This window comes from Lipomyces tetrasporus (genome assembly GCF_029532465.1).
Source record: "Lipomyces tetrasporus strain NRRL Y-64009 chromosome Unknown POJ06scaffold_7, whole genome shotgun sequence".
Classification (NCBI taxonomy): domain Eukaryota; kingdom Fungi; phylum Ascomycota; class Lipomycetes; order Lipomycetales; family Lipomycetaceae; genus Lipomyces; species Lipomyces tetrasporus.
This window is the reverse complement of record NW_026611602.1, coordinates 1,234,247-1,260,201: the sequence shown is the minus strand read 5'-3', so window position 1 is coordinate 1,260,201 and position 25,955 is coordinate 1,234,247. Positions and strand designations below refer to the sequence as shown.

The 25,955-nt window shown below is 55.1% G+C and overlaps 9 protein-coding genes across 9 annotated transcripts; 4 read left to right on the top strand and 5 right to left on the bottom strand.

The window, feature by feature from the left end:
• Positions 1-87: 87 nt before the first annotated feature.
• POJ06DRAFT_135675 (uncharacterized protein) lies at positions 88-4,025 on the bottom strand. Its single transcript, XM_056184451.1, has one exon. It carries the CDS (start codon positions 3,938-3,940, stop codon positions 374-376), a length of 3,567 nt encoding a protein of 1,188 aa, XP_056042925.1. The 5' UTR covers positions 3,941-4,025; the 3' UTR covers positions 88-373.
• A 509-nt stretch (positions 4,026-4,534) lies between these two features.
• Positions 4,535-5,353, bottom strand: POJ06DRAFT_257051 (uncharacterized protein). The gene has a single exon (XM_056188104.1). The coding sequence runs from the start codon at positions 5,076-5,078 to the stop codon at positions 4,638-4,640; it is 441 nt and encodes a 146-aa protein (XP_056042924.1). The 5' UTR covers positions 5,079-5,353; the 3' UTR covers positions 4,535-4,637.
• Positions 5,354-6,598: 1,245 nt separating this feature from the next.
• POJ06DRAFT_257048 (ATP synthase regulation protein NCA2-domain-containing protein) lies at positions 6,599-8,806 on the top strand. Its single transcript, XM_056188103.1, has 2 exons — positions 6,599-7,177; positions 7,259-8,806. The coding sequence occupies exons 1-2, from the start codon at positions 6,688-6,690 to the stop codon at positions 8,737-8,739; spliced, it is 1,971 nt and encodes a 656-aa protein (XP_056042923.1). The 5' UTR covers positions 6,599-6,687; the 3' UTR covers positions 8,740-8,806.
• On the bottom strand, positions 8,807-10,963 carry POJ06DRAFT_257046 (general substrate transporter). The gene is made up of 3 exons (XM_056188102.1): positions 10,316-10,963; positions 10,204-10,260; positions 8,807-10,151 (listed from the first exon to the last, which is right to left on the bottom strand). Exons 1-3 carry the CDS (start codon positions 10,531-10,533, stop codon positions 8,858-8,860), a joined length of 1,569 nt encoding a protein of 522 aa, XP_056042922.1. The 5' UTR covers positions 10,534-10,963; the 3' UTR covers positions 8,807-8,857.
• Positions 10,964-11,039: 76 nt separating this feature from the next.
• POJ06DRAFT_135612 (uncharacterized protein) lies at positions 11,040-13,207 on the top strand. Its single transcript, XM_056184449.1, has 2 exons — positions 11,040-11,395; positions 11,450-13,207. The coding sequence occupies exons 1-2, from the start codon at positions 11,185-11,187 to the stop codon at positions 13,141-13,143; spliced, it is 1,905 nt and encodes a 634-aa protein (XP_056042921.1). The 5' UTR covers positions 11,040-11,184; the 3' UTR covers positions 13,144-13,207.
• On the bottom strand, positions 13,208-14,561 carry POJ06DRAFT_135564 (thiolase-like protein). Its single transcript, XM_056184448.1, has one exon. It carries the CDS (start codon positions 14,282-14,284, stop codon positions 13,271-13,273), a length of 1,014 nt encoding a protein of 337 aa, XP_056042920.1. The 5' UTR covers positions 14,285-14,561; the 3' UTR covers positions 13,208-13,270.
• Positions 14,562-15,931: 1,370 nt separating this feature from the next.
• POJ06DRAFT_257040 (trimeric LpxA-like protein) lies at positions 15,932-17,060 on the top strand. The gene is made up of 3 exons (XM_056188101.1): positions 15,932-16,132; positions 16,185-16,421; positions 16,476-17,060. The coding sequence occupies exons 1-3, from the start codon at positions 15,972-15,974 to the stop codon at positions 16,798-16,800; spliced, it is 723 nt and encodes a 240-aa protein (XP_056042919.1). The 5' UTR covers positions 15,932-15,971; the 3' UTR covers positions 16,801-17,060.
• Positions 17,061-17,661: 601 nt separating this feature from the next.
• Positions 17,662-23,770, top strand: POJ06DRAFT_135529 (uncharacterized protein). The gene is made up of 4 exons (XM_056184447.1): positions 17,662-18,996; positions 19,042-19,833; positions 19,881-21,510; positions 21,561-23,770. The coding sequence occupies exons 1-4, from the start codon at positions 17,768-17,770 to the stop codon at positions 23,625-23,627; spliced, it is 5,718 nt and encodes a 1,905-aa protein (XP_056042918.1). The 5' UTR covers positions 17,662-17,767; the 3' UTR covers positions 23,628-23,770.
• Positions 23,771-23,794: 24 nt separating this feature from the next.
• POJ06DRAFT_135525 (glycoside hydrolase) lies at positions 23,795-25,931 on the bottom strand. The gene is made up of 3 exons (XM_056184446.1): positions 25,756-25,931; positions 24,045-25,696; positions 23,795-23,988 (listed from the first exon to the last, which is right to left on the bottom strand). The coding sequence occupies exons 1-3, from the start codon at positions 25,833-25,835 to the stop codon at positions 23,963-23,965; spliced, it is 1,758 nt and encodes a 585-aa protein (XP_056042917.1). The 5' UTR covers positions 25,836-25,931; the 3' UTR covers positions 23,795-23,962.
• Positions 25,932-25,955: the final 24 nt, after the last annotated feature.

Here is a 25,955-nt window from a genome sequence, read left to right as displayed (position 1 = left end):
AGCCGCATAGAGAGCGGCCCTGCCTCGCAGTAATTTCGCGGAACCCAAAGTTCCGTCGCCTGCCATGCGGCTGCTGCGACAAATGCGACGACTCCGGACTAAGTATCCATAATATATGAGATGAATATAAATACAAGACACAAGATCAATATAATACAAAAAATATTAGTAAGAATATATACGTGAACCCAGTTCCTCCGTCCAAACATACCAGTCATATATGCAAGCGTAATTTACAAGCTTTATCATGATTTGATGAATATGTACAAGGTCCGAGTTAATTTGTTACCTTGGCGGGTATGTCAACTCTTCCAGAACCCCCTTTGCTTGCTTATTCACAATCGCTTCTAACCATCTCCAAGGCACTGGTTTGTTAGGGGCTGCGTTTCTGCAGTTCTGGACGCCCAATATGTCTTTTTCTCCTCCGCCGCATCCGCAACCGCTCCCTTCGGGTCGACAGGAACCGACGCATCTGGTCGATGGCGCTAAGCTCTACCGCGTCCTTAGAACGCTCCAAAACCTGTATGTACTCCTTCACCTTGCGCGTCTGCTTGTATAGCGCAAGCAGAGCCTTCATCTTTTGAACGCGGAGTTCAGGGTCATCTGTATGTGAAATGTCAAGCCACTCCTGCTGCAGTTTCTCCCTCCATTCTTTGTTCCGACGGCGGATCTGCTCTCGCACATACAAGATACTCTGTCGCTGCCGGTACGTTAAGCGTCGATAATCTGTCTTGGAATGGTCAATCGGCTTTGACATATTCAGAGCCGTACGTGACCATTCACTTTTGAACCACCGAGGGAGCACATTCGATGCAGGAACTGTTGCCGCTTTGGTACTTCCTTTTGTTGGCACCACTTGATTGCCGGCAACGGCTGCCTGCAGCTCAAGAACAGCTTTAGCCCTAGTCAAGACAATGTGATCCACGTCAGAGCGCTGCTTTCTCAACAGTTTCATTCGAGACCATCGTTCACTCTCCGATCGCACTTCGCTGGCTCTGTACTCCTGGACGTTCGCGATAAACCACGAACGAATATCGACTGGGCTTATGCCCATTGCCTCGAGTGTAATGAGCGTCCAATTGTAGGTCTTGACATCTCCTTCATGCAACGCCAGTCGTCCGACGATTTGTACTGACAACGCAGTCGGCTTTGTACCATCGAATATCGACATGTCGAACGCCGTGGCACTCAGCGGCAATGCGGCTGCGGCTGTGAAGTTCGGCTTCTGTAGAGAATAGCGCTGTTCCTCGAGAACACTTATCCTTCTATGGTTGTCTCGCTCACGTCGTCGTGCTGGAAATCTATGCTTGTATAGGAACAATTCCGGATCAATAGCGGACGCTCTGGGTCTTGTAAACGTCAAATCGTCATCCGATGACTGATCTAACGAGCGGGCCAGACTGCGCAGTTCGGCACTCATGAGCTGTTCGCGAGTTTTCCGTTGGCCCGAACTGTCGTTGCCAACATCCAATGTCCGGTCAAGCAAGGATTGCAACACATTCCGAGCTTTCGTAACGCCCATGTCCCGCGAAACGTATGTCAGCAGTATGCAGAGATAGTATCCGTCAGCGTCTGGCTTGACACGAGATAGAGCCCTTGTAGCGGCTTCGTAATCGCGCTCCAGAAACGCTTTGTGCAATACTGCTTTCCATCCCTCGCCAGTTAAATGCGCCGGTGACTTGTGTAAAAGGTTGAAAGCCTCGGCCAACCCGTGGGTCTCGTACATCTCGTTGACCAGCATGCCGAATTCGTCTGGGGATATTTTGTCGACGTCGTTAATCAGGCGGATCATCGAATCTCTGGCATTTTGATCTCCACGCTTAATACTGAAGAACAGCACTTGGCGTAACATGCTTCGCGAATACGGCCTTTTGACATGACGGAGAATTTGACTAGCTAAGACTGTGTTGTCTGTGCGTGCGGCGAAGTTGACTATTGCCTCGACAATGGCGGATGATTTCATTGCTGCGACATTCAATCTGACAATAAATTCGTGTGCCTGCTTGTACAATCTTGCCTTACTCAGCGCATGTAATATCTCAGCTGTCAATTCAGGATGTGGATGCGTGCCAGTCATATGTAGCTCCATCATTCGGTAGTGCCTGAGTGCGCCCAGAATGTTGCCGATATTGAGATGGCGGCTGATCACGCCAATGTAGAAAGAGGTCGGGATACGCTCAATCCCCGTTTGCTGCCGGATGATCAGGTCAAGGACAGTATCGGGATCGTGGATAAAGTTCGGAGAATCCGGCATGTCATCCGTAAAATTGAGTGTCAGTTCCATGATCTTGAACTGATGCTGAGGATGTATCTTGCCACCAAGCGCTATTAGTTCCTTCCACAGGTCGACAACGACGCGCAAGTCGCCCAACGACTTGTCGGACTCGATGGAATCAAGGAGACGGCCAATGATTATATGCAGCAGATTTGGAGGTACAAGTTTGGTGCGCAGATCTGTTGGAGCCGAGCGCAGGATTTTGAGGATTAATGACCCGGCCTGAAAGTTGTACCCATACTCGAGTGCGAGATGAATGACCACGAGCGACAGCATCATGCGAGCGCCGTTCGGGTTGCCATCGGACGCGGCCCTGATCTGAGACCCGAGCCAGAGGACTTGATTTCGTTCATGGCGATGACCAGGTGGGCTGAGCAGCTTGCACACGTTCTTCAATTCCGCGGATCCGTAAATGCGGCAAAGCAACGATGAGAATTTTGCAGGCGGCAGTTTGAACATCAGTGACGCGAATGCATCCAGAACAGTCAAACGCACGCCTTTGTCGATGGCGAATGCGATGCAGAGAAGACGAAGGACATTGACCAGCTTAGCGGTACTTCGACTTTTGTAGAGATCCAGAATGAGATTATACGGAGTGGTATTCTCGTTCGCTCGCTGCAGGATCGGCAGAATTCGGGCCACGATTCTGGCGGGCAGCTCGACCTTCATGTCGTTAAGTTCCCTGTCGAGATGCATGAAAAAGAACTGGCGAGGTAAATTCGCCATTTTAAACTCTTCAGGAACTGCCCACCGATCGAACTCGGGTTTGTCGACCCTCTTGCGACGAGAGAACGTATCTGCCGGCATGAATACGCCTTCGTCTTCACGAAGCGCGGAGTAGTCCTCGAGCAGCCGTATATTCCTGATACTAGCGTCTTTTGGATCATTGTAATGTATTGTCTTGCGGATAAAAACGCTGAATGGAATTGGACCGTATCGCTTGACATATCGTTTATACCGCACATATTCCCGATACTGATCCTGAGTCAATGACAGCCCTCGCTTATTGTCCGCTTGCTGAATCACATACGCCTCGCGCGGTGTAATTCCGGGAGGGCGCGTGCCGGTGGTGGGGTCAAACTCTGCGGAGTCCCGGCTGTCGTTGAAGAGAGCTTCGATGGACTGGGCGACGCTGTCTGACGTGATTTCAACGGACTGTTCTTCTTCCAGCGGTCTCGCCTTCGGTCGGTTCGGATCAAGTGGCGGTCGTGTATGCCGAGGTGATGAACCAACGAGATTGTACCAGTCCGGAATTGGCTCCGGTTTTTGAGTGTCCGGATCTGAATCCCAGTCCACGTGAGAGTCAAGGATTTGATCCTCTCCAAGCACATGCGGCTGATCGACGTCTGCATTATTAGACTGCGAACCAGTCGAGGGATCCTGCTGCGGTCTCGGCTTGAGAACGTACGGCGTCAGGTCGTCTGGCATGAGCGACCACTGGTTCTCGGCGGCTTTGTCACTGTAGAATTTTTCTTGTACATGCACAGTCCCGTTCCGGACATCATGCTGGACCGGCGGATCACTGCCATCGTCAGCAGCTTTGTCCGGTGGAGACAGTGTGCCGGAGCTCATCGTCCTGGTTCTGTACAGTGCCAATACCTCGCACCGAGAATCGACCGCTTTCCGAAGCCAAGTAACGCTCAAAGCCTCGCTCCGGTGCAGCATGCGCGCCTGCGCAGTGCTACGTCTGGTACATAACTGGACACTCGTCCCAGGCGCGTGCAGCGCCGACCTGCTCCATTCGCGGATGAGCTTGCATGTCAGCGCCGGGCGCATACCTCTTGTTGTTTGCCGCGCGGAGTTACCGGAGCATGCAGGAGTATCGATCCCGGGGAATTTTGTGCTTATGTGATGTAATTGTGCCAATGATGCGGGATATATGCATATCAAGTTCTAAGCGAAACTGGCTGACTATTAATTGCTTGTCGGAGGGCAATCGTCGACGAACTTACCGGATTGTCAGGGTACATTACACCAGCGCAATGTGCCGCCGAGTCAGCTTCTCGAGAAAGCAACGTTAATTAATACCGAGGCTTTAGTTCCTTTGCTGTGCTGATACCGATTGAGGGTAGGAATGCTGAATATCGTGAATGCACGAGCTAGTTGCGGACTGCAGTTCCCAAAGAAAAATTATAGATGGCCGAGTTCTCGCCCTAAGATAAGCAACGGGTGTGTTACAGTTCGAATCAAAGTAGTGTTACAGTTTAATTAAACCTTATCTGGGAATATGTTGCAGACTGACTAGCTGTCTACGGTAACGACTTGCGATTTCAGAGTTTATTATGGTCGTGGTGTAAGCAGTTCTCTCGGTTTCAATATATTTCCTACTATCGATCCAATCGTTTCAAATCCTGCATCCGGCTCACTGGTCTTCTGGAGCCTTGCCCTCAGCAAAGCTCGGATCCATCCACAAAGTCTCCCATACATGTCCATCGAGATCTTCAAAGCTGCGTGAATACATTTGGCCGAGATCCTGTGAAGGCGAGGGATCCATTTTACCGCCAGCCTCCTCGGCCTTCTGCACGATTGCGTCGACCTCATCGCGACTGTTCATGGTGATACAGATGAGCATCTGAATCGAGGATTTGGCGTCGGCAATGGTTTTGGACGGGGGAGCAAATGAGCGGAAGCGATCGTGTTCCAGCAGCATAAGATTGATGGTAGGCGAAATCCTCATGGCCGCTGTCGTGGCATCACTGAATGTGTGGTTTTGAACGCCGCCAATGGCTTCGTAGAATGGGATGGCAGCCGAGACCGACTTGACCGGAAGGTTAAGATAGATGACTTTGTCTGTGGAGCTCATTGTGGACACTAGCGATCAGCTTGGTTCTAGGTGCGTTGATGGGCAGAAGTGTTACATTTGATAGAGTCTCCTCCTAGCTAGTATATATATTCAAGATTAAGAAAGATTAATAGAGTTAAAGGGTATGCGTTCTTGTATGATAGATGACAGTCATCCTAGGTCATCCTAGGTTGAGATCCCAACGTTGCCGAGCTCTTCGATGGGCACATGATGGGCTAGGGCCCTGGATTTTGATAGCCAAGTTCGCTTAGGAGTCTGGTGACTAATTTATATTTAGTCCGGATTGTGGACAAATTGTCTCGGCATCCAGAATGCTCCAAGTGCTACAAGTGAATGTATATCATCCAAATATGTTCCATCTAAGACGTATGTCTTATTGCAGAATTGCGCGCGCACTCCATGTTCTACACCCGTTGAAAATGATGTCAAATCTTCAACACAAACTAATCGAGAGCTCAAAATTGAGTCATCTCTTCAGCAACGCGAATGAATTTCGGGCCATCTAACAAGGACGTTGGCAATCATGGCATTTGAGCGTCTATCCAGTCGATCTTAACATGCACCCGTTCCCGCATGCAAGAATGGTCGATATGTTTGGTGCGAGGAGAAAGCGATAGGTATTACTAGCGTGCTATTCAGCATTTAGACTCTCCTCGGAGACCAACTGCTGTATGGTAAGGGTTCGTTTTCTTTGCGATAGATTTTAAATACTTGCACTTTTGAACCGTTCATCATGCATACCGGCATGTCATATCGGTTAATCACGGAAAGAACTATTGATTACATCGTCACTGGCTAGACCAGTCACTGGCACAACCAACTATCTAATTTTTACTGAACTGGGTGCCTGTGTACCCAGAGCGTTAGCGCCGTTTCGTTACTATGGGAAATTGTGAACGGGAGACACATGGGGTCCGTTTCCAGAATGATTTGCTGGTCCATCACTCTGCTGCACTCAGCTCCTCGGAATAGCGTACCTGGTCAGCTTTATGTGCAGTGCATCTGGGTGACTAACCACGTTCTTAATCTCTTTCCACATGGAGGTCTAGCACTCGGAGAACATCGGTCCCGCATCGTCATGTCGTCGTTATAGCGTATGAGTTTATGGCACTGACACGCCGCTAATGTCTAGGGATGGAAGCAAGTACGTCAGGGAAAAGAAGTTTCTTGCCGGTTGCGAAAGATTATGTGAAGCTTCCGGTAGAGGACATTTCTGCCTAGACTCCTCTCTGTGATGGCATCTTGGGTAAAGACAGATTTGGGGGGGCTAGTGAGTCCAGTGTGCTCTTTCGAAAACAGTTACAAATCCTTGCGGCTCAGTCGCTAGGAGCCAGGCTGCTACTATTATTGTGGCCCGGTTTGCGCGTAGCACTCAAGTCCTCCGAAGGCGACTAGCCAGCTAGTTGGATAATTTATTAACTGAGATACACTTGCTCCCCTGTATCAAATAGAAACATTAACAGCAATTTATGCATTCCATTGTTGCGAACAATGGCCCGACTTTCCAGCGTCACGGTCACAATCAGGGTTGTCGCGCCTCCGTAGTGACGTAATTCGTAGGAAAACATTTTCTCGTTGCTCCTTCCAGCATCGATCACGAACACCAAGCATGAGCACGATAGTGGACGCCCGCATCCGCGCGCTGTCGGCCGACCTCGAGCTTCTGGCGTCGACCACGCTGCCGAGTCTGTTTGCGCCCCGGCTCGGTCTCGCGCCCGCGCCCGCGGCGGCGGCAGATGGCGACATGCCGCCGACGCCAGCCGAGGACGCAGACGATGATGTGGTCGTCGCGGCGACCGAGCCGGTTTTGGCGGCGCTGGATCGATTGCTCGTCCGGCCCGGGGGTTCGCTGCCGTCGATCAAGACGCTCGAGGCCACGCTGCGGGCCTATCTCGCGCATCAGTCGGGATCGGACGAGTCCGCGACGGCGGATCCGGCGAAGCAGGTCGAATGGCTGCTTGTTGCCGCCGGAGCAGTCGTGCTGTACGGCCGGTTGTTGGACACGTTACTGAACCAGACGCTGCCGCTGGCCGAGGACATTTTCTACTGGGACAACGTGCTGTCTGGCCCGCGCGGCCTGGTCGTGTATTCGATCCAGAGTACGTGTGTTTGGGTTTTGATCCCTTTCCAAAATACAAAAATTGGTGTTGGGCTACGACGTTTTGCTAACTCGACAGCAGCTGCGCCGGTCCGGTTCGTGGGCCTGGCACACGAGATCTGGACGGACGCGCGCAGACGGCTCACGACGCCGCGGCCGTCGCTTGCGGACTGGATCACGACCTTGCGGGCGGCCCTGTCGCGGCACCGCAAGACCACGCGCCGGCTGTCGGCCCTGACTCGGGCGGTCGCGCCGACGACGGCGCTGTTCAAACGAGCAATGTCGCCGCTGTCGACCGTGTACAAGGACGTGCAGTCCAAACAGCAGCAGCTCCGGCACCTGCGCGACACCCAGTCGGCCGCGCTGGGCCTGCTGGTCGGCGAGTCGGTCCAGCTCGGCCGCGACACGGACTGGCGCCGGACGGTCGAGCGCACGGTCGACGTAATGGCGGCGATCGTGGCCGGCGTCAGCGAGTCGGACCAGTCGGTCGACAGGTTTGAAGCAAGAGTGTTTGCCGTGTTGTCGGCGTCGTCGTCGTCAACGCCGTCCGCGGTCGCGCACAAGATCGTCAAGATCACGACCGACGCGCTGCCGGCCCAGACAGCCCGCCACGCGGCGGTCGTGGCCGTGGCAGGCAAACCGTCGGCCCTGACACGATACTGGCCCGTGGGCGTCGGCGCGGCCGCGTTCTCGGGCACGGTCCTGCGGATCCTGTTCAACCGGCGGGCCAGCATTGGCCAGTGGCTGGCGGACGCGTCGGCGACGGCGGTCGACTTTTGGCACAACTGGGTGGTCGAGCCGGCAAGGAACATCATCGCCACGATCCGGCACGACGACTCGGCCCAGGTCGCGATCGTCGGCCGCAAGAGCCTGGAGGCGGACATGCAGAGCCTCGAGCGCATGGTCGTCGATTTCGCCGTCGACAACGCGGCGACGACGACCGGCGCCGCCGCCCTGTCGGCCGCCGACGTCGACGCGATCCGGGCCGGCGTGCGCGAGGGCGACGTGTCGGCCGTGCTCCGCGTGTACGAGGACGAGCTCAAGGCGCCGCTCAAGAACGCGGTCCGGGGCGAGCTGATCCGCACGCTGCTGATCCAGATGCAGAAGACCAAGGTCGACGTCGAGGTCGCGATCACGGGCATCGACCGGCTGCTCAAGTCCCAGGAGCTCGTGTTTGGCGTCGTGGCCGCGCTGCCGAGCTCGGTCGCGTGCTACGTCGCGGCCGGGTACACGCGCCGGCTGTGGTCGGGCAAGGGCGTCCGGACAAGGGCCGACCTCAAGGCGACTGTCGTGCGCACACTCGGCAATGTCGAGCGCATCCTGACGACGTCGACGACGACGTCGGGGACAGGCGGCGAGAGCGAGTGGTTGACGTACACGGACGAGGGAAGAGTGCTGTGCGAGGTCCATGTTTTGCGAAACAGCCCAGACGTGATCCCGCGCGAGCTCAGGCGCGACTGGGCCCGGGATCTGGGCGATTTGGAGGATATCAGGCTTGGAGTCCGGCGGCAGCGGCTCACGGTCGAGCGCATATGGCGAGTGTACGGCCGGTTTTTTGTATGACCCGACGACGGCGAGTGTATTATTGTACATAGATTACTTTACATGGAACGATAACATCAACCCAAACTCCGGGCACCAAACAAGACGTATGCAAACAAAATAAAGAATACGGCGAAGACTACCGCACGGTGCTGGCGATGCTGCCGGTTCTGAGATCGTACAACTCGACCTGGACGGACCGGTGGATTTTGAGATGGCCGAGCTCGATGTCCCGGGCGAGCCGGTCGAGCCGGTCGGTCTTTTTAATTCCCGTGAACGTGCGCCACAGCGGCCCGCCGTGCTGGAAGATCTCGTCCATTTCCTCGAGCGTGCGCAGTTTGGTTTCGGGCGCGGCTAACCACACGTGGACGAACGCGGCCATGTTGAAGGCGGCGAAGATGAAGAACATGCGCCATCCGATCCTGCGCAGGACCGGCGGCACTGCGAGCCCAAGGGCAAAGTTGGCGGCCCAGTTGGTTGCGGTCGCGAGGGCAACGGCCTTGGCCCGGATCCGCAGCGGCATGATCTCGGGCGGATACATCCACGACACGGGGCCCCACGACATTGCGAACGAGGCCACGGTCAGGTACGAGCAGGCTTGGATGCACCGGGTCGCGACGGGATGGCCGATGACGACCCAGGTGTAGGACTGGTCGGGGACGGGGTTGGGCTCGCCGTAGCGCGCGAGCAGGCCGCCGATAAGAAACAGCCAGAACCCGATCGAGAGCGCGCCGAGGAGCAGGGCCGGCCGCCGGCCCCACCGGTCGGTCCACAGAATCGACGGAATCGTCATGACCATGTTGATGATGTACTGGACCGAGGACGCGAGCAGCGTGTTGGAGATGCCGGCCGAGTCGAGAACGTAGACGACGTAGTACATGAGCACGTTGATGCCGACGAGCTGGGACCAGCCCTGGACGGCCATGGCCAGAAACACGCGGCCACGCATTTTGGGGCCAAACAGCTCGCGATACGAGTTTGCTTCGTCCTCGCGCTCGAACCGGATCTGGTCCTCGATCTCCTTGTACTCTGCCAGCACGAGCGGGTCGTTGATGTCGCCGGTCGCGGTGCGCAGGTCGGCCAGGACCCGCAGGGCCTCGTCCCACCGATCCTTGCTGGCGAGCCACCGGGGCGACTTTGGGAACCAGAACAGGCCGACAAACAGGACGACGGCGGGGGCCGCCTGGATGGCCCACGGCAGCCGGAACGCGGCCTGGGAGGGTAGGAACGAGCAGCCGTACTGGACAAAGTACTGGATCATGATGCCCCAGGTGATGGCGAACTGCTGGAGCGAGACGATGCGGCCGCGGATCTTGCGGGGGGCGATTTCGGACTGGTAGATGGGCACGAGCGACGACGTCAGGCCGACGCAGAGACCGGCGACGACGCGGCCGGCCACGAGCATCGCGACGCCGTTGGACGCGGCTTGCAGGCTGTCGGTCGTCAGCGATATAATCAAATATATATGTATATATATCTACGTACATGGCACCGATGCACCACAGAATGGCGCCCAGCTGGATAGCTACTTTACGCGATAACCTGTAGTCGCGTCGTCAGCCATCGTCAGTAGGAATGCCATCTAGCGGCAACATACCAGTCACCGAGAATGGACGATGATAGAGCGCCGACGAGCGAGCCGGCGGCCATGGCACTGGTGATGCCGCCCTGGCGGGTTCCCAGTGGATTGCCGTAGTAGAATTTGTACTGGTCCGTGCCGAGGACACCGGACATGGACGAGATGTCGAATCCGAACAGGGCGCCTCCGAGGGCCGCGAAGGCCGAGATGGTGTAGACGTTGAGCAAGCGGACCATCGTCGTCGTTGGCAGAGGACGCGAGCACCAACGGCAGATTGCCGCCGGCTGTGCTGGCTGTTTGTTGGAGAGCGGGATGGACGAGTGTGTGAGCCCCGCACGAACACGAACGAGTCTGCGGAGAAATTGTTATTTAACGGTTACTATTACTACAGTGCGCCAGTTCGAACATCGAACAGGCAAAACCCTATTCCAGCAGCCGAGGTGGCCGTTCTGCAAACAGCGACCTCGAGTCCCCTGGATGCTGCCGGTAAATAGATAGTCGGGATGGCATCTGGCAGTGGGTTATTGTGAAATGTATGCTATCGATGCGATACACGATCGTAGTGTGCTGTTGGGTGGTTTGTATTGTACTTGGCATAGAGTTGGGGGCACCCGGCCAACGTGACGACGGTTCTTATTGTGCGACCGACAATCGCACTGATCGGATTAATAACAGACAAGCGCCAGCATTCACTGCCAACACACACATTATTATTATTATTATTATTATTATTATTATTATTGGCGCCAAGGCTAATATGCGACTGCGGTAATTTGCGGGGCCAAGATCGGCAGTCTGATCGCGCGACGGCCTCAACTCGGCCGTGCCTGGCCACTTGAGTACTTAACTGTCGCGTTCCTGTGCCAGGGTTTGTGCAATTACACGCGATGGACTCGTTCTACTTTCCTTCCGATCCCTCTCACGATCCTGCTCCGACTCGGTATAATGATCTTTATTCTCATGCGCCAGCTGCAGGAGCAGCAGCAGCAGCAGCGCCGCCGGTGTTCGCCGATACCGGCAACCATCATCTGATCATGCCCTTCACTCTCGGCCATCATCACCACCGCCGGCGCGCGTCCGCGTCCCGCACCAGAACCGGTAGTATACAATTATTCTCTGTTATGGCCTGCCGCTAATTGCATCCACTTGCAGGCTGTTGGACCTGTCGACTGCGTCGCAAAAAGTGTTCTGAAGAGAAGCCGGCCTGTGCTGCCTGTCTGCGTCTCAAGCTGGCGTGCGATGGCTACGGCGACCGTCCGGACTTTATGAAGTCGGCCGAGGCGATGGCCCGCAAGCGCGACGAGATCCGACGAAGCATCCGCGTGTTCAAGGGCCAGTCTTTTGCTCATCCCGCCGACGAGTCCGACGCCGGTTCCGCTGCCGGCTCCGCTGCCGGCTCCGCTGCCGGCTCCGTCTCTGGCATCATCGACGATCCGCCATCGCGCTCACAACAACAACAAAAACAACAACGCCGACGACGGCCGTCGCAGGTCCGGTTGCCGGCGTTTCTCGACGTGCCTCTGCCGACGATCGACCTGCGCTCGCCGTCCTGCCCACTGGCGCTGCTTTCTCACCATGTCCACGAGGTTCCGTCGACCGTGTTTGCGCCCGCGTTCGTCGACCGCGGGTCCCAGCTGCTGCTCGTCGTCGTGTATTTCCGGCTCGCCGCGCGCCTGCTCCATCCGGCCCTGTTTCTGCACCCGGACTCCCGAATCGACTTCAGTCTTCTGCTTTACGACGCGTCCGTCGCCGACCCGTCCATCTGGCGCTCAATCTGCGCGCTCGCGTCCGTCTACGCGTCTGCCGTCCTCTACCGATCGCCTGACCCGGCCGGCGCGGCGGCCGCCAATGCCGACACCGCGCTGTTTATTGCCTCGGCCAACTCGCTCCTATCGACCGGTGCGGACGAGGACGAGCTCGAACGCGTGATGGTGCTCGGGTGGAATCTACACACGCTGTGCCGGGTTGTGGGCGTCGACGCTGCTGCTGGCGCCGTCCTCCACGCGCTGCTCAAGCTAACGTGCCAGTTCGGGCTGCTGGTGTCGCCGACATCGCCCCTGCTGCGCGTGGTGGCCGCGGATGTTATGCACGCCGACATCGTGGTTGCGGCGGCAACCTCCGCCGCCGCGCGCGCGCCCGCAGTTCTGTCCGCCACGTACGCCGACATGCTCGCGTCGCACATGCGCGGTGCCGGCGTGTTCCGCACCGCCGACACGGCCGTGCCGATCGCAACTCCGCTTCTCCTCATCCTGTCCCGGATCGTTGACTTACAGCACGACCACGACCACGACCCAGACGCGTCGGCCGGTAAAACAGACTTCGTCCTCAAGCTCGAGGCCGTGTCTTCTGCCCTCGACACGGTCCTCATCGACCCGGCCACGCCGGCAACCGTAAAGTGTTCGCAACTCTTTCGACTGTCCGTCCGCGCCTACATGTCGTGTTTTGTCGCCGGCCCGTACATGGCGGCGCGAGATTCGACCCGCGTGCGCGAAACCATTGTCGCGTTCTGCACGCTGCTTGCGTCCGACTTTCTCGTCTTGCCGGACTCCATAGCCCGCCCGGACGCGCTCCTGCGCGATTCCGTGGCCGGCCAGGAGCTAGAGCGCTGCATACTGTGGTCGCTGACTTTTGTCGGCACCATCGCTCCGCCTGGATTGGCCACGCCCCACGGTCCGTGTCGCGACATTATCCAGCGCGTTTTCGAAACCGCCGTCAGCTTGGGCGAGTTTGGCAACTGGACGGCGGCCTGGCGGGTCGTGTGCACGTGTTGGCAGGACGATGTCTGGGCAAGCAGCAAGTCGTTTCGGGACGTGTTGGGAGACAGTGGGCCCGTGGTTGTCTTGTGATATTGTACATTATGCAAAATTTATACAGTGCCTATTCTAGTGCCACCACTCCCGCGTACAGCTCGCCCTTGTCCGACCTTTTGGTTCGTTAGCAAGACAACTGTCGCGAAACAACATCGTGGTTAACTCACGGGATCAAGACGACGCCGTACTTGCCGTCGATATCGCGCAGCGATGCCAGCACGCTGCCCAGCAACCTCGCTCCTGCTGCGCCTGCCGGGTCGCCGACCGCGAGCGCGCCCCCGTTTGGATTCACGATCGTCGGCGAGACGTGGAGCTTGTGCATCAGGTCAATGACCTCGCTGGCCGACGACTCGTGGATCTCCCAAACGTCGACGTCGTCCTTCGCGACCCCGACGTCGCCGAGCAGGTCGACAACCTCGTCGACGCCGTCGACGACTTCGGAATCAAGCAGCCGGCCGATCGGCCTGACCCCGACCTCGGCCGCCTTTTCGCGGGTCATGAACACGACCGCGGCCGCGCCGTCGGCCGGCTTGGCCACGTAGCCTGCGTCGACGTCGACGTCGACGTCGGCCTCGTCGCGTTCGATCCGCAACCAGTCGTCCTCCGTGACCTCGCCGCCCGGCCACTCGTCTTTGGCCTTGTCGACCGTCTCGGCCGTGTCGGCTTCCGGGTCCAGCACTACCGGCCCAGCAACCGGCACAACCATGTCCGCCCACAGCCGGTCTTGAACCGCTTTCGCGGCCGCCCCGCGCGTGCGGTCAGCATACTCCTTCTCCTGCCCGGCCGACACGCCGACAATCTTTCGCGGCGGCGGCCGGCGCGTGTAGTCTTTGGTCGCGGACTCGACGCCGGCCACGACACCACACGCGGTCGCGCCGGTCCGCATGGCCGTCGCCAGCATCGCGGTCGGAATCGCCGACGACAGCCGCGAGTGCGCGATCGTCGACACCAGCGAAGACGCCGGCAGGCCGGACGACTTGGCGGCTACGTTGGCGAACGAGTGGCCGGCCGCGTTGCCGACGTACACGTCCTCGACGTGCGGCTTCGTGCGGGCCGGGATCGCGTTCAGGACGTGCGCGAGCAGACCGGCCGCCGACGTGTTGGCCAGGCCGCCTTTGAGCGCCATTGTGATCGGAGTGCGCAGCGCACAGGTGATGACAATGTCTTTTGGCGACATGGCGGAAGATGTTATTGCGCAGATTATTTGCGGATGATCTCGAGTGCAAGACGATTGCTGAGAGCGTGGTCTGGAAACCGGCGGGAGCAATTCAGTTGCAAAGTGTGTGAAAGTCGCGACGACGGCAACTATCCTATGCGATTCATCTACCGACTCCACTCCACACACATGACGTCATCGACCTCGGTGGCCCGTGCATCGGCACGGTTTAGTCGCAGTCACAAACAAGGGTCTCGTACCTGAATGTGGCCCCGCCCGTGCACAGTATGGCATGTAACTGCGCGAGACCACTTCGTCGGGTGTTGTCAATGGACGCAACGCTCAAACCGAAACCGAATAAAAACAATTGAAAAAGTTGAAAAAGCCATGTAAGGCCGGCGGCTGAACCGAGAACACGGACTGGCCAAGCCTGCTCAAATGATGGGATCGAGCGTTTGTTCACATTTCGAATTATTCGGGATGACGCTATTGGTCATATCGGTATGTCACTCGATGATAGCAACATGTTAAATATGCGCAGCACGCTAGTCTAGCCCAAGCAGCTTCAATTTCTATGTCATTACAAGAATATAAATTACGCAACGTTAGGTTATTATTATTAGCCTACGATATAGCAAAACTATGCAATTCGCAGGCGCAAGACCTACATTACAAGAACCAGCCACAGTGGTATCCCGCTCATTCATTTTTACCCGAAATGTATAGTCAGGACCTACCGTCGCGTGGAATCTATCTGAGAGTTAATTGGCACTCCTCGATTCCCGCTTAGCCTGTTGCTGCTGTCCCCGGGTGGCACTGTCTTTCACTTGATTTAGTGCAATTTTGAGCGCGCGAGCCGAGTTTCGTGCTGCCAAAGCATCAGTCACAAACCCGTGATTGTAGTCGTCTTCAGTACCCCGAGTTCCCAAATTATCTCTTGTCCATCTCGAAAACGGCTGATCTTGCTCGATGCCTTCCCTGGGACCAATTTCCTCGGCAAGAACCTTCCGTTCGAGTATTTAAACAAATTGATCGAAAATATTTGCGGGTATAGGGGTCTGTGCAGAATATGTTCTTGGCTCGTTTATGCTCGTCAGCCATGGTTTCCACTATTGTATTTATTGGGTATTGCCACAGACAGGAAAGTAAGCCGTATGGCTAGATCAGTTGGCGACTGAGGTCATCGGTCAGAAGCAGAACCCCTTACCGATATATTGTGATAATCACGCCGCCCTTGCCAGCACTGAGAATCCAAAGTTTCATGGGCGTATGAAACACGTTGAAATCGAACACCATTTTATAGGAGAATTAGTCAAGGATAAGAGAATCAACACCAAATGGATTGAAACTGAAAGCATGACAGCCGTGGACTTACGAAAGGCCTGGAACGCATAAAGTTTCAACGATTTGTTAAATTGCTGGGTTTGGGGATTTAGTTGTAAGAAATTTGAATTCAGTTGTTAGTAAATTATATTGAGTGGATATTATTAGGATGCAGTTGATGCGATCATAGGCTATGGGGAATGTATTGTAAAAGGAATAGCCTAGATCGTAAAATGTTTGGATTATGTACGAGTGGAGGTCTAGAACATTTCAGGGCTTATCGAGGGGTTAAGGTTAAGCGGTGGATAAACGATAAAAAGGGCTGCATGTATCTACAGAGGCAATCTAAGATAACGTCTACAATCCTTCTGCTTCCTAACGTATTATGTACAACACAATCGACCTCAATCCTCCAACAAGTCATATTACAAACCCGCAATTCATTATGGCGCGCACGGCGAAGAACGCAGAGTTCATCGCGCTTGCTAAGACACTCACGAACACACCATGGTGCGACGATTACGAGAAGATGATCTCCGGAATGGTGTTTGTACACCTTCCCTACTTTGCTGGATGTCTACTCACAAAGAGTGAATAGATATGATTCATATGTTCCCGAATTAGTAGCAGCTCGATTACGCGCACGTAAACTTGTCAAGAAATATAACGAATATCTACCGGATGATGCGACCGACGAGTCCTTGGCAGAAGACCGTGATGCTATACTGAAGGAGCTCATCGGGCACGTTGGTAAAGGGGCCAGCATTGACCCTCCTTTCCGAGTCGATTACGGGTGCAACATAATTATCGGAGATGGCTTTTATGCAAACTTCAAGTGTGTCCCCTAAGACACGAGTCCCAAGTCCGGAAGCTAATGTATGAAATGCAGTATGGTGATCTTAGATTGCGCAATCGTGACCATTGGAGATCGGACCAAATTTGGTCCAGGTGTGAGTATCTTCGCTGCAACACACCCGACGGCGATACAGCCGAGACGAGACCTTACAGACTATTCGAAAGAAGTCACAATTGGGAAAGATTGCTGGATCGGAGGAAATACTGTAATCTTGCCGGGTGTGACGATAGGTGATGGTGTCACAGTTGGTGCTAGCTCGGTGGTGACCAAAGATATTCCAAGCTACTCGATAGCTGTCGGATCGCCAGCGAGGGTGATAAAGAAGGTCGAGCCTGTTCCGGACGTGCCACAGAAGTGATATGAAGACAATATATAGAGCCACTGCTTTGCGCATTTGATAGGAATGGCATCCATTTCTAGAGGCTGTAGTAAACAAACATATGTGAACAAGTTCATGATTCGAAGCGAGAAGTATGGCGGTTAGCGCGTTACAACTGTTTAAAAAGAAATTGGACTTAGGATGTGGGGCCGGGAAAGTTCCCTGGCTCTGGTATTGTTAGTAATTCAGACACCAGAGCAAATCATATATCACTGGACAAAGACAAGAATACCAATAACACGCAGTCTCTCTCATGCCCATTAAACGACCCATATTGCAATTATTCATTCAATAGTCAGAGCTGGGGGAACAATATCAAAGATGTGTAGCATGATAGTCGATACCAAATAACAACTCAGGAAACCAGTGATTGTTGTCACCACGCGCCGGCATCTATTGTTCACAGATCGATGCTCGCTCGCTAAATGTGGCCCTCGTGGGGGGGGAGGAAAGCGGCGAACGCATCGGGTTAGGGCCAGAAGAACAAACGACCAGGACGTATGCTGAAGGTGCGATATCGACTATTCAGTCGGCTTTTAAGATTCATTAGGATAACATTTGGCACAAACCTACAGCTACTAGCGACGAAATAGCGAGCATGTTTGCATGTTTTGTTTTGCGTGGCATATATTTCTGGCCATGTTGCAACTCTGGGTGGTGCCAGTTTAAGTTTGTTGGCGCAAGAGACCTGCATGAAGCCAGGGGGTGTCTTCTTTCTTCGTCTCTGGAAATGACAGTAAGACCCCAGCAAGCGGCGCAGGTAGCCTGGCATCCACTGTGGGAAATTAGGCGTTGCCCAAATAGGACTCGTGATTGATTTTGTCGGATTGTGCTGTCTGTTCCGTTCCGTTCACTCCAAGTCTGCGAGCGGCACATCGAGAAGATTGAAAATTTGCAAGTACTCGCCAGGCAATCTTGCTAGTCGTCTAGCAGGATATTTAGCGACATGGACAAGCAAACGATATGGCTTGCACTGCCGGCTTGTACGCACGCAATTGCCCACAAATCATACGATCCCACACCCGCATCGTCAACAGTACCGCTCCTAGCCGGCGACGAACTCTTGCTGCTTGAACAATCCGCCCCGACAGATCCGGCCTGGTACAGAGGATACGTGGTTGCTCGCGGACCGGTTCTTGCCAAATCGGTCGTGCCAGGCAATCTCGACCCGCGCGTCGCGGTCGGCATCGTCCCTGCCGACTGCGTCGCATCAATAGATCCACCGCATAGCGCGCCAATTGTCACCGAAATCACGGCCGCCCTGAGCGAATGGTGTCCGACGCACATGCACGAGCTTATGCACTCGCAGGCACCGAACACAAAGCTTGCAACACTGTCAACACTGATCGCCGACCTGGCACTCATGAGAAGGTCACTCCTGTCCGACACCAGCAGCGACAATGCCGAGACCGTCAAGTCTGCCGTCTGGGCGCTCGTCAGGGGCAACAAACAAGTTTCAGGCGATATCATCGTGCGCGACGAAATCACCGGCGCAATCCGGACCGGCCGCGACAAAGACCATGGCGACCTCGTCCAGTTCTTCCGCGACCAGCAGATCATGGCCCTGGCGACGTCCGCACGCCAGGCGACGGCTGCAACGGCCACACACGCGAGGGACGCCGAATCGGCCAGCGCCAAAGACCTGCTGCACCTCATGATGCGCGTGTCTGGATTTGCGCCCACCGTTGATGCTAACGTGTTTGCGCGGTTCTACATATGCGACAAGACGCGGGTCATCAGCGAAGCCGTGCAGGTCGACGGCGGCAGTGCCAGCGACGGCAGTAGCGAGACGGCGACGGCTTTGTTTGTCGATCTGCCAGCCGCGGTTGCCCGGGACGACGTGTTCATGGTCGTCGAGGTCTACGAGACCGGCTACATCACAACCCGGACCCGACCCGTGCTGCCTGCCACTCAAGGTCATGTCCCGCCCGGCCTGTGGACCGCGTTTAACCCTCCGGATGTCGCGCCGCCCCAACCACAGACGCACACGATTCAGGGCCGCTGCGGCGTGGCGGTTGGAATTGTCGATGTCGGCCGCGTCCTGCGCGAGAGGGCTGAGGCCGAGCGCACAATGGCCATCCGCGTGTTTGCACCGAAACAGGTCGACGGCGCGGCAAGCAATGGCGGGTGGGGCACCATGCGGACTCGTCTTGCCGAAGGCAGCGCCGATGGAATGTACGTTTGTCAATGCTCCTATTTTGTTGTAAGCTAACAGCACAGTCAACGGTCTCACAGACTAGAAAAAATTCACGTCTCGTTCCGGGCGTTCGCGTCTCCGAGCTCAGAAATCCTGATGACGACCGCCGCGCCATGCCTGTTCGGCGACCTGGTTGCATGCCCGAGAACACTCCTCACAACGTCCAGCACGGTCGCTCGCGACGAACTATACCTCACGCTCGGCGGTGTCGTGTTCGCATCTCAAATGCTCCGGTCAACGTCGCTGTATTACCTCGTCCTGTCCTCGCCCGCGTCGATCATGTTCCGCGATGCTGACCGACAACAGCCATCCAGCACCTGGACATCGTGTGTCGTCAGTCGCGACGAGAAAGTCGGCGAGTGCGTGTGCGTGTCGCCACTCGGTCGCGGCGCAGTCGTGTTCATCACCGTCTTCTCTGGCCACGACCGCGTCATCGGCCGCGCGGTATTCCCGCTCTGGGTCGAGGACGTGATCGCCAAAGACGGGTCGCGGTCGTTGCCTGTCACCAACGCGCAGGGAGTGCAAGTCGGTTCGCTAGACCTCATCAGCATGCTTGTCTCGACCGAGTTGTCGGCAGACGAAACCTTGCTTGGCCTGAACCGGTGGCGGGCGGCCATGAGCTCGGCAAAAGGGCAAGCAACCTTGATGAACGTGCTCAGGCAGATCGACTTCGTGGACGAGAACGAACTTGTCAAGCTATTAAGGGAAGTTCTGGACTCGTTGTTTGGCATCTTGGCGTGGAAGAAGGGCGAGGTTGTGTTTGAGGACAGTGTCTTTGCCGCACTCGTGCACGTCGTCGACGTCGTTTCCGAGAAGTAAGTCATTCCTTGTGAGCGAGGAGCACAGTACTAACAAAACTAAGGGGCGTTAATGTTAAATCGATGCTCGATGATTACATTACGCGACAGTTTAACTACCCCGTAGTACTTGCGCCGCTGCTGTACGGGTACCAGCGGCTCCTCTCGAGTCACATCGACCCCGAAGTTGGTGCGTACGTGCGCAGCTTGCTCAAAATCGGCAAATACATTCTCCGGTTCATCACTGCAGCATGGAATATATATCAGTCGCAAGAATCCGTATCGATCGAACTCGGCACGTTTCCAAAATTATTGCGCCACCTGTTCCAGCAACTATGTCGCATTGTCGAGCAGGACGCGGCCGATTGCGCCGATGCTGAAACCGCGGCCACGATTGTCGCCCATCAAGCACTCGTGCTGGACCATTTTGCCGGATACCTCGCCGAACTCAAATCTTTCTTCACCGACAGCCAGCTGCTCGAGCTTGCCGTTGATTTTATTGAATCGAGCGCGTCCGGGTGCAGCTCGAACCCGCAACTAGTCATGCATCGGCTCGTACTGCTGCAGTCGTACTCGACGCTCTGGCTGTTTTCGTCCTCCACCGCCGAAGCCAGGAACGAGCTCGTGTCGCAGACAATATCGTGGATTAAGCAATACCTCGGCGCGCCAACCGACGCCGACTTCGCGACCCCAGCAACATGGCAAGCATGGAAAGAGAAAATCCGCATGTGCTGTTCCGTTCTCGCTTTGCAGTTCCGAGTTTTGTGGCCGATTCGCGAATCATGCGCTGACATTTGCGGCCTATACGTCCGGCTACTGCCTGACATCGCGGCCACGTTCGTCCTGCTGCAGCATGAACTCAAAAACCGGGTCCTCCGAGCCAGCGCGGCACCGAAGTTCAAGCACGAGTTCTCGGTGTTGTTCCCCGAGAAATTTCCATTCCCGCCCATGCGACCGGTCGATACGAGCGCGAAAAAGACACCGTTTGACGAGTTGTCAATAGAATTGATTCTGCTATTGGCAGTGTTATCCGAATTCGCGACATATGACGGTGGCACGAGCAATACCGGCGGAGGGGAGACACTGACCGAGCAGCAGGCTGTTACGTTAATGAGCAACGTGCTCCGCTGTTGCGAAGCCGTGATCACTGGCGATGCGTTTCCAGCGAATTGGCTCTCTGTGTATATGTTTTTGTACCGGTCGATTCTCTCGTGCCTGGAATTTGTCTCGCTCGTACTACAGGAATATTTCGTGCCACAAAACGACGGAGTTTCAGAGAATGAACAGGTTGTCCAGATATGGCACATGTTCTTTAGGACATTAATCCGCCTGGTGGGCTCAACCGAATTGGAAGTCGAGTCGTTCACTGAGCAGAAACGACGCCCCGTTTGTGCCATCACGGTCGATGTCCGTGAACGTGGGGCGCGCCTTCTGTTAAAGATGTGGGACGCGATTGGCGACGAAGTGTCGGCTGAGCAGACACTCTATGGACTTCGTCGCGTCGGTGGTTTGCAGAACCGGTTCGTGACGCATAAATGGTGCGGTGGCTTTGCGTTGGTTGGAATGATTGTCGAGTTGTGGGGCTCTCGTCATGAAGTTTTACGAACCCAGGCTGCTGGTGTGTTGAGGAGCATGATTGTTTGTGAGTGGAACGCTAGAAACGGGTTGCATGACATCCAGAGTGACATTATTGACGTGAGCTGTCCTTATTGATTATTAGGCGAATATCTAGCTAATCAGTGTAGGTACTGGATCACATGTTCCAGACCAAGGCATCTGTGATGATGGCCGATTCCTTTTCAAAGAGCGCGTTCGTCGACATTTTATTCGAGCTATTCCCCGTCACCACCAAAGACCCACTCAGCATCGAAGTCCACAAAATGCTGACGGCCGTGTCGCGATTAGTAGACCTTCTAGTCGATCTCCACAGTCTCCCTGACAGCGACGCTTACAACGATGACCGCATCCTGTGCACTCTAAACCTCATGCAATTCCTCAAGGATCTGAACCGCGAGGACACGTTTGTCCTATACGTTCACCAGCTCATTCGCATGCAGGAGCTCAGTGGGCACTACGCAGAAGCAGGCCTCACGCTCGGGCTTCACGCCGTAATATATGAGTGGCGTCAAGACGTGCATTTGCCAGCGCTCGCCGAACCGGAGCTACCCGCGCAGACATCATTTGAGCGGCGTGAAAGTTTGTCTCTGCAAATGGTGAAATACTTCACGCTCGGAAACGCGCCCGAGCTGGCGATATCGGTGTACAAAGAGCTCGCGCGGGCCTACGAATCCATCTCCTTCGATCTTGGCAAGTTGTCGACAGTATTCGCTTCTATCGCAAAGATCTACCAAGAACAGTTATCCGCATCAGGCGCAACTCGTCCGCAACCGCAGTTCTTTAGAGTCGCCTATCAAGGTCTTGGGTTCCACCGCGCACTCCGGGGAAAGCAGTTTGTCGTGCAGGGAAGCCAGTGGGAGAAGCTGTCAGAGTTCACGGACCGGCTACAGAAATTGTATCCGCATGCCACGGTCGTGACGACAGCCACGCCCGCAACAATCTCCGCGAAGAACAAGCATGTATCATCTGCGTCGACGGCTTCGACTACTTCGACTACTTCGTCTTCTACGATTTTCGACACCGAGACGGCGAACGCGGAGGGCCAGTTTCTGCAGATCATGGCCGTCAGTCCAGAGCCATCCGACGCGTTGGCTGGCGCGGTCGGTATCGCGCCCAACGAGCGGGATTTGTTTCTCCGTAGCGATTTGCGACGATTTTCGGTCTCACGCCCCGTGAAATCGGCAGCGAATGCAGCAAGGGCAAGCTATAATCCAGCCGATGTCTGGGTCGAGAAAACAGTTTTCACGACCAAAGAAGCGTTCCCGACTATTCTCCGGCGGAGCGTGATTCAATCGTCTGAAGCAACATGGGTATCCCCGCTCACGAGTGCGTCGGACGCGGTCATCCGGAAAACGAGCGAGATCCTACACATTGCTCGCCACACACTGTCGCACAATGACGAGTCGAACAGTGCGCAACTGAGCATGGTTCTCTCCGGTGCGGTCGACGCGCCAGTTAACGGCGGCGTACAGCAGTATCGCGCGCTGCTGGCCATCTACGCAACCGATGCCGACTCACAGGACCAAAAGACGAGGCTGGACAGCGCGATTGTGGATTACGCTGCCGTGTTAAAGTACGCGTTGCTAGTGCATGCGCGGACAGTATCGTCGGCGCTCAGGCCGCTGCATGATAGTCTTGTTGTTTTGTTTGAGCGGAATTTTAAGACCGAGTTGCGACTCCTAGAGAGTAAAGGTCGGGTTATTGATGGCATGGACATTATTGCCGGTGCAAGAGCAGGCCGGCCGAGCGAGGATGCGAAAAGCGCATCATTGAGTCCTCTCACGCCGCAGGCGACCGCCGTATCTGCCACCAGTTCGCATCATCAGCCGGAAAGCGTTGGTATGGCTACACTGCCGCGCAACTCTACACCAAAAAGCATAGCTTCAAGCACAGCATCGCCGCCGGCAGCGGTACCGTTCGCATCCTCCCCGGCCCCGTCGAAGCACGTAAGCAAGCCGTCGACGACTACATTGGCACTCGATCGGAATGCGTCGATGAGCAATATCTCAGTCTCAGTAACGAATTCGTCCCAACGGGAATCAATGAAGTCGTCCTCGTCGCAAAAAGCGCCGAGCGTAATGCTCGGCCAGAATAAAGGTATAGCGAGTAGGATGGGGCGGCGGATTAGCAAGATTAAACTTGGCTCGACTAAACCGAATCGGAGTGTGACTAGTTTGGGATCGTTTGAAGAGTAATTCATTTGTTGCCTAAGTAGATGTACATGTATGATATGATACGATATGTAAGTAGTAGCCTTCATATTGGTGCAAGGCAGATGCAAGGTTAAGGTATTATGTAGCCGCCCGGAGCAAAATGTAATGTACTTTAGTTCACTCTACCGATATAAATCTGCCCAGTTTAACACCCAAAACTCAATGTCCAATGTAGAATGATAACGCCAGACGGTCTAAAGTGTCAATTCTCCTCCTAGGTTCGGTATATGTCAGCACTAGACAATTGCGCAACCTCGGAGTGAAGCTCTACCCAGTATATATATACAGGCTTGAAGATGCATCTAGTAGATTCACACCTACTCGATACGGAAAGGATGAGCCTCTAATGATCGTGTTAGCAAACAGAAACAGTCTTACACGTCGTCGAATAGAGTATACCTGTGCTTAAGACCCATTCATCTAAGCTAAGTCTATCCGGATCATCAAAGATCAAAAACAAATACTTCAATGTCTCCGCCAAAAAGAAGCTCTCGGAGCTGTCAACAGTCGGGCCACCACCATCGGGCAAGGTGACGTCCTGGATCTCGCCATACCCATATTGGGCCTTGCAGAACTTGCGCAGACCTTCAAACGCAGTCCACGCCCAGTCCTGGTATTTTGGATCGCCGGTGATTCTGTACGCGTAGAAATACCCTTCGATGACTTCGGGGCGAAGGAAATACCTAGCGTCGGAGACCCAGAAGCCTAGTTTGCGGACTTGCTCGTGCTCGTGCGGGCCTGGCGCAGATATGGCCCAGCGGACCTGCTCGTACCCGCCGTCGAGAACCTGGTCGCTTGGATCTCGCCGCGGGGGTTCCCACACGAAGGATTCCGGGCCGAGACCTGTCGCTGTTACATATGTGGCATGGCATGTCTCGAGCACTTCAAGGCCGAATGCAACGAGATCGTTGCGCTCCAAATATCTGCCACCGAGGATAAGATTACCGGCAACGTAGCATGTTAGATGACCCATTTCATTCATGTACGTGCCATCAAAGTACTGCGTTATGAAGAGGTATCCGCTATCACTGCGCTTGCCGTCCGCTCGATACGAATCCGGGGGCGTACCCCTGAACGCGAGACGTTCCATTGTCGAAGTCATGGCTTGTTCCCAACGCTTACGGTATGTCGACGCATGCTTATCACGAGGTGCCAATTGGGCAGCCTTGATCAAATATTCGTAATAAGAATCGTGGCCGGCGCCGAGGGACACAGTATGGCCCAAGGAGAACCCTGAGAAGGAGTCCATGGGCGAGTCAACCAAGCCGTCAAAAGTCTCCTCGTTACGGTTCCAGACCAGAGACGCCCACCCGCGGGTCGCATTGTGGGTATAGACTGGATCCATGGCCTGTTGCGATAACCGATAATACTCTAGCCAATTTGAGCCCGCTCGGGCAGGGCTAACGGCAGGAGAGATGTCTCTGCTGAGGTGTATGTCGCCCAGCGAGTCGGGCTCGTGGACGCCGAGATGGGCTGTAAAGTTGACCCTTGGCCATGGAATTCCCAGCGGCGAGTCAAAGGCGGGAGCCAGTTTCTCTGCCAGCTTGATTGCCTTCTGAAGGACGCTTTCGCGGTAACGAGATTGCCGCGGGATTGGGCCAACCAGCGTACCCGCGTCAAGAATATCGACAGCCGAAACTAATGACCCGAGATACCTAATTGTTGTCTCGAACGGATCCACCAACGTGCCGTCGTCCTTGTCGAAATCAAGCGTGTTGACCACATAGTCCAGCGCCTGCACAACCTCAGTTGTCAAATTCATGACCATTGCAGTCGTCAGCGAGTCAATCAACGTAGCCGCGAAGCCGTTCCGCGTGGTTTGGAACCCGCCACTGACTGGCAGGACCTCATCCTTGCCCCACGCTGCGTCTTTGTACTTCCCAACTGCCCATTTAAACTCTGCCCTGACTGCTTCTGCGCGGGCTATGTTTAAATCTGGATCAGGCGTGTGTAGGACGCTGTGTGTCGAGAATTGAAACTGGATTTTGTTGTGCGCAGATTTGAAACTGTTTATGAGCACTCGGAGAAGAATGACTATAATAAGTGCGAGCCTGGTCGTAATATTAGCTGTAACTGCTGGTGTGGTAGCCACGCTGCGACTGCAACTTACAGTATGTACTTTCGCCGATACGAGCCGCGGATACGAAAAAGCCATGGCCAGGATCTCGGCTTAGGAGCAACATGAGCCATGCCGTTAGTCAGAGGCCACCGGTTTTTGATTCTATTATTCTAGTAATAACTGTGGTTTGGCGGCTCAGACTGGTAAATAAATGATCGATAGGAATTGCCAAAAAGCAAGTGGAAGTCCAG

Coding starts and splice junctions, on each gene's coding strand:
- POJ06DRAFT_135675 (XM_056184451.1), bottom strand. CDS start 3,940: ATGCTGCACCGGAGCGAGGCTTTGAGCGTTACTTGGCTTCGGAAAGCG.
- POJ06DRAFT_257051 (XM_056188104.1), bottom strand. CDS start 5,078: ATGAGCTCCACAGACAAAGTCATCTATCTTAACCTTCCGGTCAAGTCG.
- POJ06DRAFT_257048 (XM_056188103.1), top strand. CDS start 6,688: ATGAGCACGATAGTGGACGCCCGCATCCGCGCGCTGTCGGCCGACCTC. Junction 7,178..7,258: donor GGTCGTGTATTCGATCCAGA/GTACGTGTGTTT, acceptor ACTCGACAGCAG/CTGCGCCGGTCCGGTTCGTG.
- POJ06DRAFT_257046 (XM_056188102.1), bottom strand. CDS start 10,533: ATGGTCCGCTTGCTCAACGTCTACACCATCTCGGCCTTCGCGGCCCTC. Junction 10,261..10,315: donor TCGTCCATTCTCGGTGACTG/GTATGTTGCCGC, acceptor ACGCGACTACAG/GTTATCGCGTAAAGTAGCTA. Junction 10,152..10,203: donor CTGTGGTGCATCGGTGCCAT/GTACGTAGATAT, acceptor GACGACCGACAG/CCTGCAAGCCGCGTCCAACG.
- POJ06DRAFT_135612 (XM_056184449.1), top strand. CDS start 11,185: ATGGACTCGTTCTACTTTCCTTCCGATCCCTCTCACGATCCTGCTCCG. Junction 11,396..11,449: donor CGCGTCCCGCACCAGAACCG/GTAGTATACAAT, acceptor ATCCACTTGCAG/GCTGTTGGACCTGTCGACTG.
- POJ06DRAFT_135564 (XM_056184448.1), bottom strand. CDS start 14,284: ATGTCGCCAAAAGACATTGTCATCACCTGTGCGCTGCGCACTCCGATC.
- POJ06DRAFT_257040 (XM_056188101.1), top strand. CDS start 15,972: ATGTACAACACAATCGACCTCAATCCTCCAACAAGTCATATTACAAAC. Junction 16,133..16,184: donor AAGATGATCTCCGGAATGGT/GTTTGTACACCT, acceptor AAGAGTGAATAG/ATATGATTCATATGTTCCCG. Junction 16,422..16,475: donor GGCTTTTATGCAAACTTCAA/GTGTGTCCCCTA, acceptor TATGAAATGCAG/TATGGTGATCTTAGATTGCG.
- POJ06DRAFT_135529 (XM_056184447.1), top strand. CDS start 17,768: ATGGACAAGCAAACGATATGGCTTGCACTGCCGGCTTGTACGCACGCA. Junction 19,834..19,880: donor GTCGACGTCGTTTCCGAGAA/GTAAGTCATTCC, acceptor AACAAAACTAAG/GGGCGTTAATGTTAAATCGA. Junction 21,511..21,560: donor TCCAGAGTGACATTATTGAC/GTGAGCTGTCCT, acceptor TAATCAGTGTAG/GTACTGGATCACATGTTCCA.
- POJ06DRAFT_135525 (XM_056184446.1), bottom strand. CDS start 25,835: ATGGCTCATGTTGCTCCTAAGCCGAGATCCTGGCCATGGCTTTTTCGT. Junction 25,697..25,755: donor TATCGGCGAAAGTACATACT/GTAAGTTGCAGT, acceptor TATTACGACCAG/GCTCGCACTTATTATAGTCA. Junction 23,989..24,044: donor TGAATGGGTCTTAAGCACAG/GTATACTCTATT, acceptor CACGATCATTAG/AGGCTCATCCTTTCCGTATC.